This window comes from Tachysurus fulvidraco, chromosome 2, assembly GCF_022655615.1.
Source record: "Tachysurus fulvidraco isolate hzauxx_2018 chromosome 2, HZAU_PFXX_2.0, whole genome shotgun sequence".
NCBI lineage: Eukaryota > Metazoa > Chordata > Actinopteri > Siluriformes > Bagridae > Tachysurus > Tachysurus fulvidraco.
Window position 1 is genome coordinate 30,813,655 of NC_062519.1, and position 17,935 is coordinate 30,831,589.

At 41.3% G+C, this 17,935-nt stretch overlaps 1 protein-coding gene across 33 annotated transcripts in view; it reads left to right on the top strand.

The window, feature by feature from the left end:
* The window catches only part of ptprsa (protein tyrosine phosphatase receptor type Sa), a 208,282-nt gene that overhangs the window by 158,724 nt on the left and 31,623 nt on the right, over positions 1-17,935 (top strand). For 6 of the 33 annotated variants that reach the window (XM_047805163.1, XM_047805168.1, XM_047805214.1 and 3 more), the window contains 11 exons: positions 1,351-1,544; positions 2,821-2,847; positions 4,397-4,514; positions 9,326-9,919; positions 10,902-10,996; positions 11,411-11,664; positions 12,468-12,555; positions 13,532-13,759; positions 14,005-14,165; positions 15,543-15,557; positions 15,800-15,915. In XM_047805163.1, coding sequence (XP_047661119.1) covers positions 1,351-1,544; positions 2,821-2,847; positions 4,397-4,514; positions 9,326-9,919; positions 10,902-10,996; positions 11,411-11,664; positions 12,468-12,555; positions 13,532-13,759; positions 14,005-14,165; positions 15,543-15,557; positions 15,800-15,915 — 1,890 coding nt within the window. The remainder of the gene's footprint in view (positions 1-1,350; positions 1,545-2,820; positions 2,848-4,396; positions 4,515-9,325; positions 9,920-10,901; positions 10,997-11,410; positions 11,665-12,467; positions 12,556-13,531; positions 13,760-14,004; positions 14,166-15,542; positions 15,558-15,799; positions 15,916-17,935) is intronic. The other 27 variants (XM_047805240.1, XM_047805248.1, XM_047805264.1 and 24 more) reach the window with 12 other exon arrangements.

Genomic DNA, 17,935 nt, shown 5'->3' on the forward strand with positions numbered 1-17,935 from the left:
GCAGTCACCCACCCCCGACCCCCCCAACAGCCACCCCCTGCCTGGAGCACACATGCACAGGCTCAGTGATGGATATGGAAGTGTGTGTGTTAGAGAGTCTGAACCGGGGTTTGCAGCATGGATACAGGAACTCAGGCAGGCCAGATAGGGAACACTGGGCCCCCTAGGGTTCATTTATTTTTATGTTTAAGGATCTAGGAGTGAGACACTTTAAAGAATAAATACATGCATTTGAAGCAATCTGCTACATACTGGGGTAGAAAACATGGCAGAACAATCATATCACATTAAGTATATTTTTAAAACTATTTTTTAAAAAGGGGAAATTAAAAACAGCTGGTGAAAATTCAGTTTTGAAATTTAATCAGTTATATTTCACTGCGAGTAACAGAAGAATTATATTGTGTTTTGTTACATCATAATATGAATATTATACTAATATTATAATTTCACCATTACCACATATATATCACCATCTTACCTTCCTCCATGTCCCCCAAAGTAAATACAAAATGCGTGTTTTATCGAAAGTGTCGAGAACCTTTCCGCTCTTGAGAACGATACACAATAAAGGAACCATTTAAACGGCAAGGCTTCATATAAACAGATTTTTCATTAGCTTTTGGATCCGAGGCTGCAGGGCGACAGGAGGCAGACAGTAGATTGTTCAGCAGGGAGCAGAGAACAGCGATAAAGCAGGAGCAGCTTGAGTATGAGTAAAGGCAAGAGATTTGATTTCAAAGTCCCTTAAGTCCGTAAGTGCATTTGAGACTTGTATCACCTAATCGGATGGAAGTTGCGCTGAAGGCAGCAGGAAAGCATTTCAGCAAGACAGCGGTGTCAGTAGCCTGTAGCTGGATGACTCCATCATAATAACAGCAGTCAGTAAAAAAACAATAGCATATAGAATTGATCTGTTTTGTCTGTGCCTTGAGGCAGCTTCTCTGCCTTTGTCTTTTTGTTTGCTAAGGGATTGTGCTGCTATGGTGCACATAACAATATGCATAACATTTAACAGGATTAACTCACATAGAAACAGGATTTTAAAGGATTCTAACTCATATCAAACTTGGATTGTAATCAGGAGTCTAAATCAAATTAGACCAAGATTTAAACTCAAACAAAGCTAAGATACTTGCTCCAACTCAAATCCAAGATTTTAACTCAAATATAACAAAGGTTTTTTCTCAAACCCAGGATTGTAACTGGGTTTCAAACTCAGATTTAACCAGGATTCTAATTTAAATGTAAACAGTATTCAAACTCAATTAAAACAGAATTCTAAGTGAAATAAAACTGATATTTAACTCAATAAAACCAGGATTCTAACTCCGTCTGATTTTCCCATAGTTCCCAGTGCACCTCCACGACGGGTGGAGGTGGAGGTGATTAACTCCACTGCACTAAAGGTGATGTGGCGCTCGTTGTTGCCCGGGCGACAGCACGGCCAGATCCGTGGTTACCAGGTTCACTATGTACGGGTAGAGAATGGCGAAGCACGTGGGCTCCCGCTCATCAAGGATGTAATGTTGGCTGATGCCCAGGTATACACTCCTTACACACTCTTCACACTGCTTAAACACTCCACCCACTTCTCACATTCCTCACACACTCCTCGCACACACCTTCTTTTAAAATGCTTCACTCAATTTGAGTTAAAGTGAATCAACTCTTAAAACTCATCTAAAAGATAAGAAAATATACAGGACAGACAAGCTCAGCTGTACAATAACATGCAGGATAGCTTAAAGTGTGTGACAGAAAACAGGTATGTGTGAATGCAGCCGTTCAACTAAAAACATGCATATCTCAAAATGTTACAAATCCAAAACCTTTGGTGTTTTACATTTGTTTAGTTTTGTACTGTTAAATACAAATATGAACAAAAGCATGTTGCAGGTGTATCTTCCATCCACTTTCTTTCTTGGAAGATCACCAGTAACAGGCTCCATAAATATGGTGGGAGAATTTTATTGTACATTTGTAATGTTAATGACAAAAAGCTCCATTTCTGACTGTTACAAACTGCTGACACTGGAGACTCCTTCCCTAAATGTTACAATAAATAACACATTTTTTTTTTACAAATTTAAGATTTGTATTTAATGAATAGGTTCTGTTTATTATTAGGCTTTGATTATGTAAAGTATCTGCCATACAAGCCTATGAGTTGTTGCTATAGAAACAATAGCATATTAGAATGTGAATTAGAGCACTGCTGTTCTAAAGTGTCCTTGAAGTGACTGCCGATTGCACAAACTAAAAAAGTGAATTGCAGACACCAAGAACATCTTAGCTAATCAAAAAAGAGAGAATTTTCATTTTTGGTCAAACTATTCCTGGAGAATTTCTCTGGGATGCCCACTCACATACTCTTCAAAAGCAGCATTGAGAAAGTTCTCTCCAAGATCCAGGCATGTGTTAATGGAACTGAACATCCGTAAGTGACTATAAATTAATGCACGCTTTATGGCTAATTCAAATCTGTAGTAGACTCACAGATGGGAAAAATCCAGTTGATGGAAATATACACAGAATGGACATGCAGAGTGCAGAATCCTTGAACAGAGCAAATTATTGGCTGCTCTTATCTGTTAACTTTCCCCCCCTCTCCCTTTACATCACGACCTACTTTTCAAGCGTGTTTCGGAGTGCTCTCCGCTTCAGTGCCACTCTCTTCCTCTCTGTTCATGCCTCTCTCTCTCTCTCTCTCTCTCTCTCGCTCTCTCTCTCTCTCTCTTACTCACTTTCTCTGTATGTCTCCTTTTCTCTTTCTGAAATTGCTTTCCCATGCTCTCTGCTCTGGGTGGGGGGAATCAGTGGGAAACGGACGATACAGCTGAATACGTGAGTAAAGAAAGAGAAGCAGAGCATTCTGCGTGGTCGTGGAGCTCATGGTATTGCATCAGTCCCTACCGAGGGTCACTCTCAGCTGAGATGGAATCTGATTCGGATTTGATCTGAGAGTGGTGTGTCAAGCAGCGGTGTCAGTCAGAACACTCCACTGATGATGCACAGAGGGGGTGATGCAACATCAAGAGCTCATTAATGTCTGTGTTTGTGTGTGTGTGTGTGTGTGTGTGTGTGTGTGTGTGTGTGTGTGTGTGTGTGTGTGTGTGTGTGTGTGTGTGTGTGTGTGTTGTTTTGCAGTGCAGCTCTGAAGTGTGTGAATATGAATATTGTGTCACACTGAGCTCAGGAGATATAAACAATAATCTCTTGACCCACTAGAAGTCCTTTTTTTTGTTTTTTGTTTGTGTGTTTTTTGTGCTTTTGGATGCAGCAGTAACTCAACACTCACACATTTGCATGATTTACATCTGTTGTTTGTTCTGGATGTAGTTGGACCCACTCTTGGCCATCTTTCTGTTTTCCCCACATGTGCCCAGAGTTCATTTCTGCCTCTCTCCTCATCTGTGTTGAAAGGACACAGAATTCTATAGCCATTATATAGATTATGGACCCTGATGAAAGGAAGTGTGCATTGCTCAGTGCTCGCAGACCAGAAGTGCCCTCACACATAAACTTGTGCACACTCGCTTCTCTGTTCCATGCTCAAACATGTCACACCAAAGCAAATCATGATACTTTGCACTTTTCTTGTACCGCATTGCTTTGTAACTAAGTAAAACAATGTGCATACAGTCAAGTCGTGCATGCAACTCCAATTCTGTTGATTTTCTGCCTCTAAAGCTGCAGAGAAAGGAAACAACCTTCTCATTACTAGAGTTCAATGTTTTATTAATTCTTATTTATACTTATAGGTCAGCGGGTTTTCTGTAAAAAAAAAAAAAAAAAAAAACATGTTAGCATGAAAGCAGGCTTATATTAATCAAAGAATAAAAAGGGAATTATAAAAATTAAATGAGAGAAAAACATTTTTTTAGACTTGGGTATAAGTGACACCCACATGAAAATAACTCAAAGCTTGTGTGCCAGATTAGCAGCCGATCAGCAAGAATTCATTACTCAGCTCAGGCATGTGCTCAGGTTCCTCCAGCATTAATTCTCCTCTGCTGATTTTCTAGAACGTTCACGAGACAGAGACAGCCTAGGAACTTTACTTACAGTATCTGCTTTCTGAGGGACTTGCAATGCCAAAGCATAGCTTTGCATAGCAAAGCATAGTGTTTGGAATGTATTCCCCCATTCCACATCACTGTCATTTCCCAAGTGATGCAGGGATTTTAATTATGTTCTGCAAAAACTAACAAGAAAATGTACGCAGATGTCAGAGTGGGTGAAATGAAAGCTGTGGCAGTGCATACAGTCTTCCCCTCAGACGTGTAGTTTTTTTTTGTTGTTGTTGTTTTTTGTTTTGTTTTTGTTTTTTTAATGACTTACACCCAAAGCACCTACACTCCATTTCTCCTATTTTTTCATGTGTTTGCTACAGGAGATGGTGATCGGGGGCCTGCAGCCAGACACCACCTACTCCATCACTGTGGCAGCCTACACCATCAAAGGCGATGGGGCACGAAGCAAACCCAAACTGGTGGTGACCAAGGGAGCAGGTGAGTGCTAATGCAGTCATCATCATCATCACACACGCACACACACATACACACAAAAGAGAGAGAGCTCCACACACTGCCTGCTGCCACCTCCAGCAGCCAAATGAACCCTGGGGAAAACCAAGAGACACGAACAGAATACATAAGGTCCTGGAGCATGGAGAGAAAGCAGTAATAACACGAGTTGTGTGATCTAGGTATTATCTGTGCTGTGTGAGCTGCTGATTACACCTGTGAGATTTTCTTATTACAGATAACGGAAGAGGGCAAAAAGAAAGTGCAATATAGGTTATTGCAGTTGGGTGTTGGTGGGTAATTTGGAGATGCTTCAGACTACAGCTGTATTTTAAGGTTTTAGAGATGTGGAGTCAGGGCTGGGATAAAGTCAGGACCAGCATGGATCCGATAATCTCGATCCTGAAACAGATGTGTGGCTGATTAGTAACTGAATAACAAACAGCATCACCAGAGATAAGAGGCTCTGTGCGGTTCTGTTTTAGTGAGAAGAGTATCTCTTCTTTTGAGAGGATACAGTGTGCATCTCAATATATGATGCATGAAGGACAAAGAGGCCATGCCTCCATCACTGGTACAAAGAGTCACAGGGGACACACCCTTTTTCACTCTAAGTACAGAGGCCATGACTTCTTTTGCACTCAGACAGACATCCACATGCTGACAGGACAGAAATGCAGACCTTCACTTCATTAGTACTGATAGCCACATAGGCCACGCCTAACTACAGATACATACAGAGGCCATATCAGACTGTCAAACACAGAGGCGACACTTTCAATTCTTAAGAATTGTTAAGCATGAAGGCCATACCTTCTTTTCAGCAGGGTTGACAGAGGCCAGGTCTCCTTTACTACAACTGAGGCAAGGTCTCGTACGGAGTCCACACCTTTATTTTAAATATAAAGAGGTGCCACACCTCCTTCACATCTGCGGTATTATAAACATATATAGTAGTGTGCTGATTGGAGCCTGTGAATCTGTGCACTGTTTGTGCGTTTAGAGCTGAGAGCAGGAGGTCAGGGCAGCATTGCAGGTTGCAGGTCAGAGGTGACTCTCGAACACACAGCAACGGCATGTTTTTGTTGCTAGTGAGACTCAGCTCTGCCGTGATACGTCTAGAGTGTGACAGGTACGCATATCGCAAGTGTCAGTGTGTGACAGCTCCACTGCAGCTGCCCATCAGACTCATCACACACACACATAAACTCAGACTGATATGCCTCAGCCACACACAGGATCTCAAAAAGCACCACTCGTCTTCTATCCCCCTCCCCCCATTCTCATTTCTGAGAGTGTGGAGAAAGAGCTTAAACAAAATAAATAAATATATGAAGCGAAAAAGAGTTGAAGCGGAAAACGGACTTAAGCCCTTCTTGGGTAAAGAGCATCACGGTCTTTCATGTGACAGCAGGGCAGGGCTGCCCGGCCAATGGGAGCTCAGAGGAGGCACTCCAGGCACTTTCATGCTTCATATTGAGGGTATTGTGCTGTCAGACAACTTAAGCCTGCGTCTCGCTTTTTAAATGCTCATGGACTCTCCACGGCCTCCACCTTTAGCCTCCCGTCTGCCAATCAGAGATAGACTTCAGTGCTTCAGATGCATGCTAATCATCCAACTGGGGGCCGAGCTGGGCCCATTGAACAGCGCTCCCTCAGATTTACACTAAAAATGGATTAGTCTAAGGGTCAGAGACAAAAAAAAAGTATTTGCTGTGTGTCAGAACGTATAAGATTTAATGCTAAAACAGTACATGACTTTTGTTGACTCTAACATATAAAAGATTTAAAAATCATAAACATTAAACTTTAAAATTATTTTAAGAGCAATTTACATACGTCTTAGAATATAAAAATAAAAATAACAAACTTGTGACTATAACTCATAGTCACAACAAAAACTTTTCATGTTCAAATGTTACAATGGGGTTTTTATCCATTTACTGTATATTGGTTCATTTCAATCAACTCATATGACTTGTTCTTGTATAAAGCCGTGCAACTCCTTCATATTTCATTTTAAAATGTTCACTGCTCTTTTCACTGTCTTCTCTTTTGAATCATATATGATGTAATAAATGAATCGAGCTGAGAAAACTGATTAGAAAATTGAGTAAACCGAGCTGTCTGAGTTTAATTTGTTTTTCTGCACTGTATTTGTCATGTGCCTGATCAATCGTGATCATGTCACACATGGTACCTTGTTGTTGTTTTTTTAAAGTAGATTGTGAAGTCACCGAGGAGCTTTTTCAATATAAAGATTAGAGTAGTTTACAACACCTTCATCTCTACAGCAAATGTCCCTGTATTGATCTTTTTGATGCTGCATGTTGTCCAAGAGGAATGTCATGACTGTGATTGATGTAGAAGCTGTTATTGATCTGAAAGCATCTGGTTGTTGATTTGAGCGTCGTCTAATACTAAAAACGGCATGTACTGTATGAATTTATTTATCAGACAATCTGATATGATCGGAAATGACGGTCAAGGATCTAAGAATTGAATCCATCCCAAGACACACATACAGTATGTTTCTTTTCGAATGTTTGTTTTAATAGATGAGCAAGATAGTTTCAGCAAACTATTTTCCAGTGCAGTTTAACGTCACATCAATGAGAAATTGAGAACATAAGAGGTGATGATGCTAGTGCAAACTCTGGACTTGAAGTTTCAGAATGCAATGCAGCTTTAAAATGTACATTTACTGCACTTGTCAGACACTATTATCCAGAGCACCTTTCATTTACTGAGCATTTGAGAGTTAAGGACCTTGCTCAGGGGCCCACAATGGCAGCGTGGTGGTCCCGGAATTTGTTTTTCCGATCAGTAGTCCAACACACTAGCTACTGAGCTACCACAACATAGTCAAGACCCAACTCATCCACTGAAGATGACTTTCATTACAAAGATTCAATTGCAGGTTGTTCATCATAGACTTTTCCATCAAGAAAAGCAGTGTCCATAGTTTTCACTGTTTTTAAAATGTGATTAAATGGAAATGTTTGCCCACAGCATGTATCTGGAATTAATATAGTACAGGAAGAAACTGACACGACAGCTTCTGAAGCCCAGCATAACTCACTGTGAAGCTTAGAATTAATTCCTCCATCATCAAAGGGCTTTTTTTTTTCTCCTTTCCCGATCGCTCGTCTGTCCTCCTCCCGGCTCCACTGGAAATGAGAAGGGCAGTTAGAGAGCTGGAAATTAGAGCGCAAGAGAGAGAGGAAATGAAAGTGAAACCCAATCCGTCCTCAATCAGTGGCTGTGTGTCAACAGCAGCCATTAATGCAGGCTGTGATGGGAAACGTGCCTGGGGCCATGGAGTGAGGGATTGAGAGAGGTGTGCGTTGGCCAGCACACTGGGCTGAAGTGGAGTCGACATTTACCGCCTCAATCACGGAGAGACACTGACCCCCGCCATCTTCGTCTTGCACCATATTGCGCCATGTCCCTCATCACCTTCGTCCCTCCCTTTCCCTCTCCCTTCTGAGCCTCTTAGGTTCCTCTCCCTCATCCTTCTGTTGGAACGATTTAACTCGGTGGATTAAGTCTTTATTTAAATGCTTGTTTAAATATAAGCACATTTCTTTTATCCTGTTTGTAATATTTTTGAATGTTTCATACTCATTTATAGTTGCTCTGTTAATGATTACAGATTGTTGTAATGTGTAGTTAGGAGCATGACTAGAGTATATATTCTCAGAAGTTTTTATTTCAGAGACAATACAAACAATCAAACTAATCACAGTCCAAAGTGGGGCTCAAAGCATCATGAAAACTAGGAAGTAGAACTGGAAAATAAATCACAAGGAATAACAAAGATTTGAACTACAAAATTCATGACTAGACTTTGCAACAAGAACAGAAACAACAAGGCGTAAATAACCAAACATGTCCAGAACTAGACAAAGAAAAGTGCACAATCAGATAACACACCAATAATGTGGCAGGTGCAGCATAAAGGCCAGAATACAGAAGAGGAATTTAAATGTTGTTTACTTCTAAACATTAATTACTATTTTGAACCTTTCCGAAGCACCATTTACTCAGAAGGATTTTTTTACAGCAAAAAATTAACATAGACATTTTTCTTGATGGACAATACAGATCAATACAACCTTTAAAAATTAAGATCATATTGTAGCATCATGAATCGAATTTGAATCAATCACAACATAACATGACATGGTAGAATTGCAGTCTCTCAGCTCCATGATCTCCGATTTGACCTTGTTTTCCTGTGTCCATGTGGGTTTCCATTGTTTCTCAAAATGGTGCTACTGGGTTTGAAAGTGTGTGTGCATGGTGCACTGCAATGGATTGGCATCCCATCCACCTTAAACCCAGTGCTATGAATGAATGAATGAATGAATGAATGAAAAAATTTATATGATGTCTGTCAATTCACCTCTTAACCTGTGCAAGTTTGTGAACCTCTGCTATGGGAAACATCGATTTATATGTCTGTTTGTGTTTATGCATTAAAGACTAGTGGATTTTGTTTTAATCATGTATTAAAAAAATGTGTTTGTATTCAGCACTACTAGCACTCGTACATACTCATCTTATTTTACCAACTTGTCAATCAAAGCCCTGTGACTTATAGAGCTATTAGTCTGGAAATCTAAAGGCACATCTCATTAAAGCCCTTTGTCATACTCACTCCATCACCCTGTCGTGTTAATTACTGTTATACAGAGGGACAAATGTGTGTAATTGCTAATTATTATTGCTATTCATGCTGTTATTAGTATGTAAATGTATTACTCTACTGTGTTTTGTGTGTTTTTTTCTAGTGCCAGGCCCTCCCTCCCTCTGGGTTCAACAGGACTCGGAGAGCTCCGCTGTGGTACGGTGGCTCCCTCCAGAGATTCTTCCCCCTGGTCTAGAGCTCCTTGGTTATCGCCTCCAGTTTGGCCGTAAAGATGTTCCGCCATTGGCGACACTGGAGTTTGCGCCATATGAGCGTGAGTTCTCGGTGTCCAGCATGCACCGGGGCGCCACCTACATCTTTAAGATTTCAGCCAAGTCGCGCTCTGGTTTTGGCGAAGAGGCCAAACAGGAGCTGAGCCTTGATGAAGAGGCACCACATGGCTACCCACATCTCAGCACCACTTCTAATATCACCTGCTGCTCAGTGCACTTCTCCTGGCTGCCTCCGGTTCTAGCTGAGCGCAACGGCGCTATCACAGAGTACACACTGGCATACCAGGAAGCGGGCACTGCCAGCATGCCCCTAGAGCTGCGCTTGCCAGCCACTGAACACAGCTTCACATTGAGCAGCCTGAAACCGGACTCTGTTTATGACGTCAAAATTCGCGCACACACCAGCGTAGGTCCCGGGCCCTACAGCCCGACCATCCAGTATCGCACAGTGGCCCTCCTCACAGGTAGGGCTTGCTTTTCTGTCTCTCTTTCTCCGGGAAAAAAAAAATAAAAAATCCAGACAACATCACAACCCCCGCACTGAAAATCCAAGCACCTACACCGTGAATCGATTATACTAACGCAGGGGGGATGTTCACCTCACTAACCCCAATCAAGGTAAAAGTCGAGTCAGTAAGTTAAAAGTCAGTCAGTTTTGAAAGGGAGGAACGCCGAACTTGCGAGGTAAGTGCTGAAAGGTCAGACACGCTTCTCACAGTGCAAGAACACACAGTCACACCCACACCCACCCTCAATTAGCCACACCCCCTCAGGTATGGCCAGGTAGGAGCTGAGAGGAGAGTCATATCTCAGTAGTAGGCAGTGATGATCCAGATTTTTTGTTTCTTTTTACGTCTTTTTTGTTTTGTTTTGTTTTTGTTTTTGTTTTTTAAAGTTCACCCACCTTTTCCCGTCCTATTATGGTTTTGTGGCATGGAAACCCAAGACACACTCCCGACAGCTGTAGGCATGCTGTGATTTGGGCTGTCCTCTTGTCCCTGCCTGACTCAGTGGGACAGTGCCAATCCAGAGGGAACCCAGAAAGGGACAAAGTCTGTCTCTGGGGTTTGTGGGAATTTCTTAGCCACTCTGGTTTGGTAGGGTCTATCTGACCAGGCCAAGTCATATGTCATCCTGTGCTCCATGAGTCTTTGTCCACCAGAAGTGTTCTGTTCTGTTTGTCCTAACACCTTTATTCACCTCCTTCACAGCAATCACCACACACCACGTACTCGTCGGAACCCATCAGGAATAGAGGCTTCCGGTCTCTTTTTCTCACTGTCTCTCTCTCTCTCTCTCTCTCTCTCTCTCTCTCTCTCTCTCTCTCTCTCTCTCTCTCTCTCTCTCTCTCTCTCTTTATTTCTTTGTTTTTCTCTTCAATATCCCTTGTCATCTTGACTAAAGCGGCTGCCTGTGTCTCTTTTTTCCATTCTTATCCACATCCAGATGTTCCTAAAAACTTCACAGTTAAGTTGGTCACCAAGACAACAGTGTTGCTGGCATGGAAGTTTTCTGACAGCCGCTACCCATACCGCTGCATGGTGAGTGAGACGAAACCAGATATTCAAAACAACAGGCTGAAAGTATCACGTTTATATGCATTTATATCTGAATTTCTAGTCTATATCCCATTTTTCCTTACAAGCTGTTGAAAATCATTCATATTTTCACTGCCCATTAAGTTATGAGTATTAAGTATTCTGTGAAAATTCACCACAAAACAAATGAGTTTTTTACCATTAGAGTACACTGCTAAATGCAGTCTCACATCCAGTTTGAGACAGATTACATGCTATTATATAGTTATTCATTATGTGATAAGTGCAACCTGAGGCCTTAGCCATTACATAATAAAAGGCCATGTGGACACAGGATCAGCACTCAGAAACACTCTTTCACTTGAGGTCCTTCACCCCTATCCTTTAGTAAGTCATCTTCATTTCTTCCGGCCACAGATTGAATACCACCGCCAGAAAGTGGACATAGATGCTCGCATGACCAAAGCTCTCATCACCAACCTGAGAGCCAACAGCACTTATGAGTTCCGCATCACATGCCTGGACAGCGGCGAAGGAGGCCCCAGACACCGGCTTGTGGCTCGCACCGCTCCCTCCATCCTCAACAGCAAACCAGAGCTAGACGTGAGGAAAGAACCAGACAACACCGTCACGGTCATCCTCCCTCAACTCGAGACTAGGGACACGATCAAGTGAGTCTCCTTCACATCTTTATCACTCTGAATCACAGGTCGGAAATAAACGTTAACCAGAGGCAGCTACCTTACTTTCCACTACTGTCAGTGTCATATTCAATGGTTTTGCATTTCAGACAGACTCTGGTTTATAGTGGGATAGATCTTGAACTAGTGCACTAGAACACTAGAATTCAGTTAATGAATAGGTAACTAGATCTGCAAGACTAATCTCTTGCAAATGATCCACTTAACTTTGAATTTGGGAAGTTATAGGTCAGAGCATTATGCTAGTTTGCTAATATTAGAGATTATGCATTGACCTTCTCAAAACATAGTAATGGGTTTGTATGTCATTTAAGTAAAGACGTAGTGCCTTATTTCCTGTTAAAAGGGTTGCAGACACCTTCCAGACTAAATAAGTTGAGGGGATGTTTGGTTTAGTTTTCCGGCTCAGAGGTTAGAAGTTATGTCTTTAGGTATAACAGTTGGTCTTGAATTGTGGATTCACAGAGAAATAAATAAAGAAGCTGTCTTTCAGACAGAATCTAGTTTATCTTAGGACAATGCAAATACTACCCAGATAGTTTAGTGCTGGAGTTTTCTTCTGATTGGAACTCTGTTTGGCTGGTTTTGGTTTGCTGACAGTCATTTGAGTTTCTTTGTTCCAAGTCTACTTCACCCTCACTATAACAGTAAAGTTTAATTGTGGCACACAGCCGGATTTGTATTGGAGACAGTCACTGTTCCAGTGCCGGACAGCTCTTACTTGTGGTTTTATATTATTTATTCATGTGACATTTTACCTGTGCTATTTACAGATCTGTCTATGTGGTAGTGGTTCCGCTAAAGAAGGGCAGAGGGCCAAGTAGACACATCAAGAGCCCAGATGAAATGGATCTGGAGGAGGTACACATATTTACATATCCAGAATCAAAAAATGTACATACCAGCATTTAAGATCACATGTTCTGCATTTAGTTACCTAATGTAAGTCTGCAGAAACGTTTTGGTATTACTTGATGGGGGGAAATGCTCTATCGATACATCCAAACCTTATTTCTTGCATTAGTATATCTAATTAGATATTTAAAAAAATCCTAAAAAACAATACTAACAATAAAAAAATTAAAGTGTCCTAAATATTTCTATTTATATATTTACCAGTTCCCTACCAACACATATTGGAGTCTCAGGTGACATTTTATTGCTTATAAAAATTTGATCAAAAATCAAACCTGAAGCAATTTTTTAATAAAATTATGTAATGAGAAGCACTTGTACACAGGCGTGCTGATAGCCAATCAGATTGTAGCCTCAGAGATTCTGAAGACCTGTAGGCGGAGCATCTGTGCTGTAAACTAGTTTTACTGCAACTAAATATTTAAAGTGATTTAAGTATATTTAAACTTAAAATACAAGTTTGACAAACCAAAATTTTTCAAGTTCACATCCTCATCCGAATGCCAAATCAGTCTCTAATATGACTGTGAAACAGCCGAACATCCTTATTACCTCGGGGGAGCTTAGGCTAAACCCTGCCAAGCATTTCTGAAGCTTTCTCTCAGGCCAGGGGACAACTGAATTACTCTTCTTCTTTCTTTACCACTCTGGGATGCTGCTAGACTTTAGCCACTCAACCTTGAGCCGTGACTGCCACAAGGGTATATTGGTTACTGGATGATTCGTTCCTCCATTGTTTTTTCTCCGCCCTTTTCTTCTCCTAGATGACTCATTCCATTTTAATCTGGGCTCAACTCCAGCAAACATCTCATTGACTCCAGACCAGAGGGAGAATTAAGATGAAAGAGCTTAAAAACATTTTTGCAGGATGAATGGGAACTTCTGTTTTTCTCTAGACTTTTCCCTCTCTGTCTGTTCTCAGCTGTTGAGGGACGGGAGCATTAAGCAGAGACACACGCGCACAACACGACAGCTGCGCCAGGTAGACGTGAAGAAGCCATACATCACTGCCAGCTTTAAACCCAGCAACATGCCCCCAGCATTCACGCTGGGCAACCAGATTGTCTACAATGGCTATGAGAACCGCGCTCTAGAGGCGGGACAGGACTACGTCTTCTTTATCCTGGCCGAGCTCAACTCCACCAGTGCGGTAAGTGGGAACGTTCAGTGCTCTCAGTACTTTCTGTCTCAAGTCACAGCTCAAATAAATATCACAATTTGTAGCATTCACAATATAAAAAGTGAATAAAGAATCTAAATGAAAACAAATAAACTAATAAACAACAATAGATCAGTTCTCTACTATTCACACTCCAGTGTTTCACATAAAGACAAAGACTAAAGAATCAGCTCAAGTCTTAAGTCAGATATCCTGAATGTGGGTGTGTTTTTTAGAAAACGTTTGTGGCAAGCCCTTACTCTGACTCCATCGTGGTCCCCGACGTGGACCCTCAGCCAGTGGAGACGGGTGGAGATGGCCTCATCTGGGTGGTGGGACCTGTCCTGGCTGTGGTCTTCATCATCTGCATCGTCATCGCCATTCTGCTTTATAAAAAGTGAGTGAAGGGGGAAATGAATCATGTGAGACTCTTGCATGACGCACTGACTGATTTTTACCACTGATTTGCTGTTAAACCTTGAGTTAATGGGAGCATATTTAATGAACACATTACAGTATGATCTGAATAGTGATGTCAAAATTCCTCATCAATTAAAGTGTACAGATATCTACAGCAGCCAGTAGCAGTTAACAAAACAAGTTTTTCCTTTACCGTCAATGTCACATTTCTTGTCCCAAGACTGCTTCTGTAATTTTGCAGTATACAGTAGCTGTTAGGCTAATGTAAAGCTCCATCTTGAATCTGAAGCTCCTCAGCACTGAAGTACTATCTGGACACTCTGAATAAGGCATTAGTTTAATGTCATACCACATAAGCATCAGACTCAGGTAGGTGTTTGAGGCCTGAAGCTTGCATTAGAAATGATTTGGATGATGACACAGTTCCAAATTCATTTATTCATCTTCAGTAAACTGCTAAGGGTCACAATGGATCCCGAGTCTATCACAGGAACGCTGTCTGCCTGGCTGCATGTTTTTGGGAGGTGAGAGAAAACGAACACTAGGTGCACATGTGAAACTCACATACAGACAATAACCTGAGCTCAGGATCAACCGGGAGACCCTGGAGCACTGATGCAGCAGCGCTACCATTTTAATATATATTGTAAAACCGTTTCTGTATTAATGATGTTACTGAGGCAGCTGTGTTCATTTGCATGCAGTGTGCATGATGTTAAACCTGAGGCCATAAAACGATCTTACTTGTTTGCAGCATTAGTGTAAAGCTGAAGAACGTGGGACAGAATATGTCCTAGATAGCCGATTCCATTTGGGCTAAATTTTTCAATCTTAGCAAAGTGTTTAAAAATTTAAACTGATGTTTCTTAGTGTACAGCAAAGCACATGCTCGTAGAAGTGAACTCAGCATTCTGAAATATTAAAGCTGAACAGTGTACTACTAGGCACAGTCATACCTGTGTGTGTGTGTGTGTGTGTGTGTGTGTGTGTGTGTGTGTGTGTGTGTGTGTGTGTGTGTGTGTGTGTGTGTGTGTGTGTGTGTGTGTGTGTATTTTATGTATTATTCTATCTTTTTTGTATTTTTATATTCTGCAGTTTTATATCTGAGAGTGAGTGACTGTAAGATAGTGTTTCCCTCCAGCTGCCCTTGATCCTGACCTTAACCGCGATGAGATCATATAGTTGCACACTGAGCCATGAAACACACACTCCGCCTTTTACAGGTCGCTCCTGATGCAGATGAGTTCTCTCTGACACCTGCTCTGTGAATTCCAATGCGTCCTATTGATTTTTTTCCCCCCTTCTTTCTCCTTTTCTGTTATATATTTATTTCTTTCCTTGCTTTCATTGGAAGCAGCAAACCTGACAGGTAAGGCTCTGCTGTACTTTATTGCTGTTTTCAAAACAAGGCGAAACAAAAATAACCTGCCTCAGCATAAAGTGCTGGAATTAATTAGATGGGGGAGTCACATGCCACAAGTCTGCTCACATTTAATACCACTTGCTCTTGGCTTTGCTTTGTTGGGAGTCTGTTTGTGGGGTTGTGGAGGCTGCATGTCTGTAGAGGGCCAATGTTTTGGTCTTTACGTGTGTGTATGTTTCTTTTTCAAGCAGCAAAAGGAAAGAATCAGAGCCACGTACCAAATGTCTGCTCAACAATGCTGAAATCACACCGCATCATCCCACTGACCCTGTAGAGATGAGGCGCATCAATTTCCAGACTCCAGGTACACACACACACACATACACAGACAATCACACACAGGGCGATCTCAGACATGCGTACACTGTATGGACTTTCACACGTTGGAGCATTCCTGCCATGCATTTCTAGACTCTATAAAGGTTTTACACACTCTCTCTCTCTCTCTCTCACTCTCTCTCTCTCTCTCACTCTCTCTCTTTCACTCTTTCTCTCTCACACACACACACACATAAATTTAGCAAACACACACAGTATGGGCTTCCACACATTGCTCTTTTAGCTTTTTAAATACTGCTGCAAAAAAGAACTTCAGGATATTTCTATCATCATGGGGACATTTGGTCTCGACCAAGGTACCAAGATATACAAAATGCTGACATACACACAGACAGCAAACACACACACACACACACACACACACACACACACACACACACACACACACACACACACACACACACACACACACACACATTATATTCTAACACTTTCTAACACTTTTTCTTAAACTCAATGAAGAAGAGTAGGAAGGAGTTCCCAAGGAATCCCATCTCCTGTTCTTTATAAGTCTCACTGCTTTGCTTATGGTTGCTATGGTTTACTTTTGAAAAGTGCAATTAGCCTGGACTTGTTCTTACTTCACATTATTTCTCATTATATTTTCTGTACCATACATTTAAAGAAATTCATTGGACTATAAGATACATGCCCCAAATACTTTTTTTTAAGTGTAAGGAGTAAAACACTTCTACCATTTGTGCTGTTATGAGGAAATAAGCATTAGCAGGCTTGACTGATTTCTAATAAGAGCACAAATCTAAAATGCTTTATTCCTCTCATACCACAACAGTTTGCCAGTTATTATGAATATGATTTTATATATATATATATATATATATATATATATATATATATATATATATATATATATATATATATATATTTAAAAAAAGTTCAATTGCATTATAGCAGCTGAATACAGTTGCTCCCTATCTGTGTGCTAATTCCTAACATCGGTCAATTCAGTGTAGAAGTGTAGAGCACCTGCTCGAGAGCAAAGCTGTGTCTTGCAGTCTGGATAACACGGTGCACTGAGCTGCACTCATCTGTGTGATTAATGGCAGCTGCCGCAGCTGCATGAGGCTGGAGCTGGACTTCTGCTGACCTTCTGAATCAGAAAGTCTCCATCCTTATCACCCTGGGCCCTTTCTCTCTCTCTCTCTCTCTCTCTCTCTCTCTTTCTCCTTATTTTACTTTCAGTTGATTACAGAATGCGTATTAAATTCCCTTATATAAATGACATAGATCTTTTTCTCAGTATCTTGCACTTGTTCATGCTGCATCTGTTTTACTCTTTTCTCTCTGTTTTATGTGTTCTGTAATTCTTCCTCTCTTTCTCTTTATCCTTGTCTTTCTCTGCGTCTTGACCTATTTTTTCTTCATCCACTGTCTGTCTGTCATTCCTCTCTTTGTGTTTTTTTCTTATTCTTTTCATGCTTTCCTTCTCTGCCTCACTGTTTTCTCTCTCTCTCTCTCTCTCTCTCTCTATCTCTCTCTCTTCCTTTCATCCATCTTTAGTGTCTGTCTGTCAGTGACTCTCATTTTGCTCTCAGTGCCTCGGTGGCTGTTGCTCGGTCTTATATCTCTTCTTCTCACAGAAAGAGAGAGAGGTGAAGACAGAGGGAAGGAAGAGGAGGGGAGCCTCAGTAATCACTCCTCCATCCGGTGCTCTCTTACTAATGGTTGTAAAATGAGCAGCGTCACTTTCATCTTGTTTGGGGTTTTTTTCTGCTCCATCCCTGCTTTCTTCTCCCTCGTGAAAAAATAAGGTCCTTTTTAAAGTCTCACATTCACATTCCATTTTATTAATTGAGTCACATTCCTCATGGCTTGCATGGCATCCTGTCATACGGAACAGCGTCATTATCTCTGTGCACGGCGGATTTCAGTTAAACGGATGTTTTAGACCAATTACACTGAGCGCCTGAATGTTATGCAGACGCTTCCATTAGCTAATAGCAGTTACTGGTCAAACTACACAC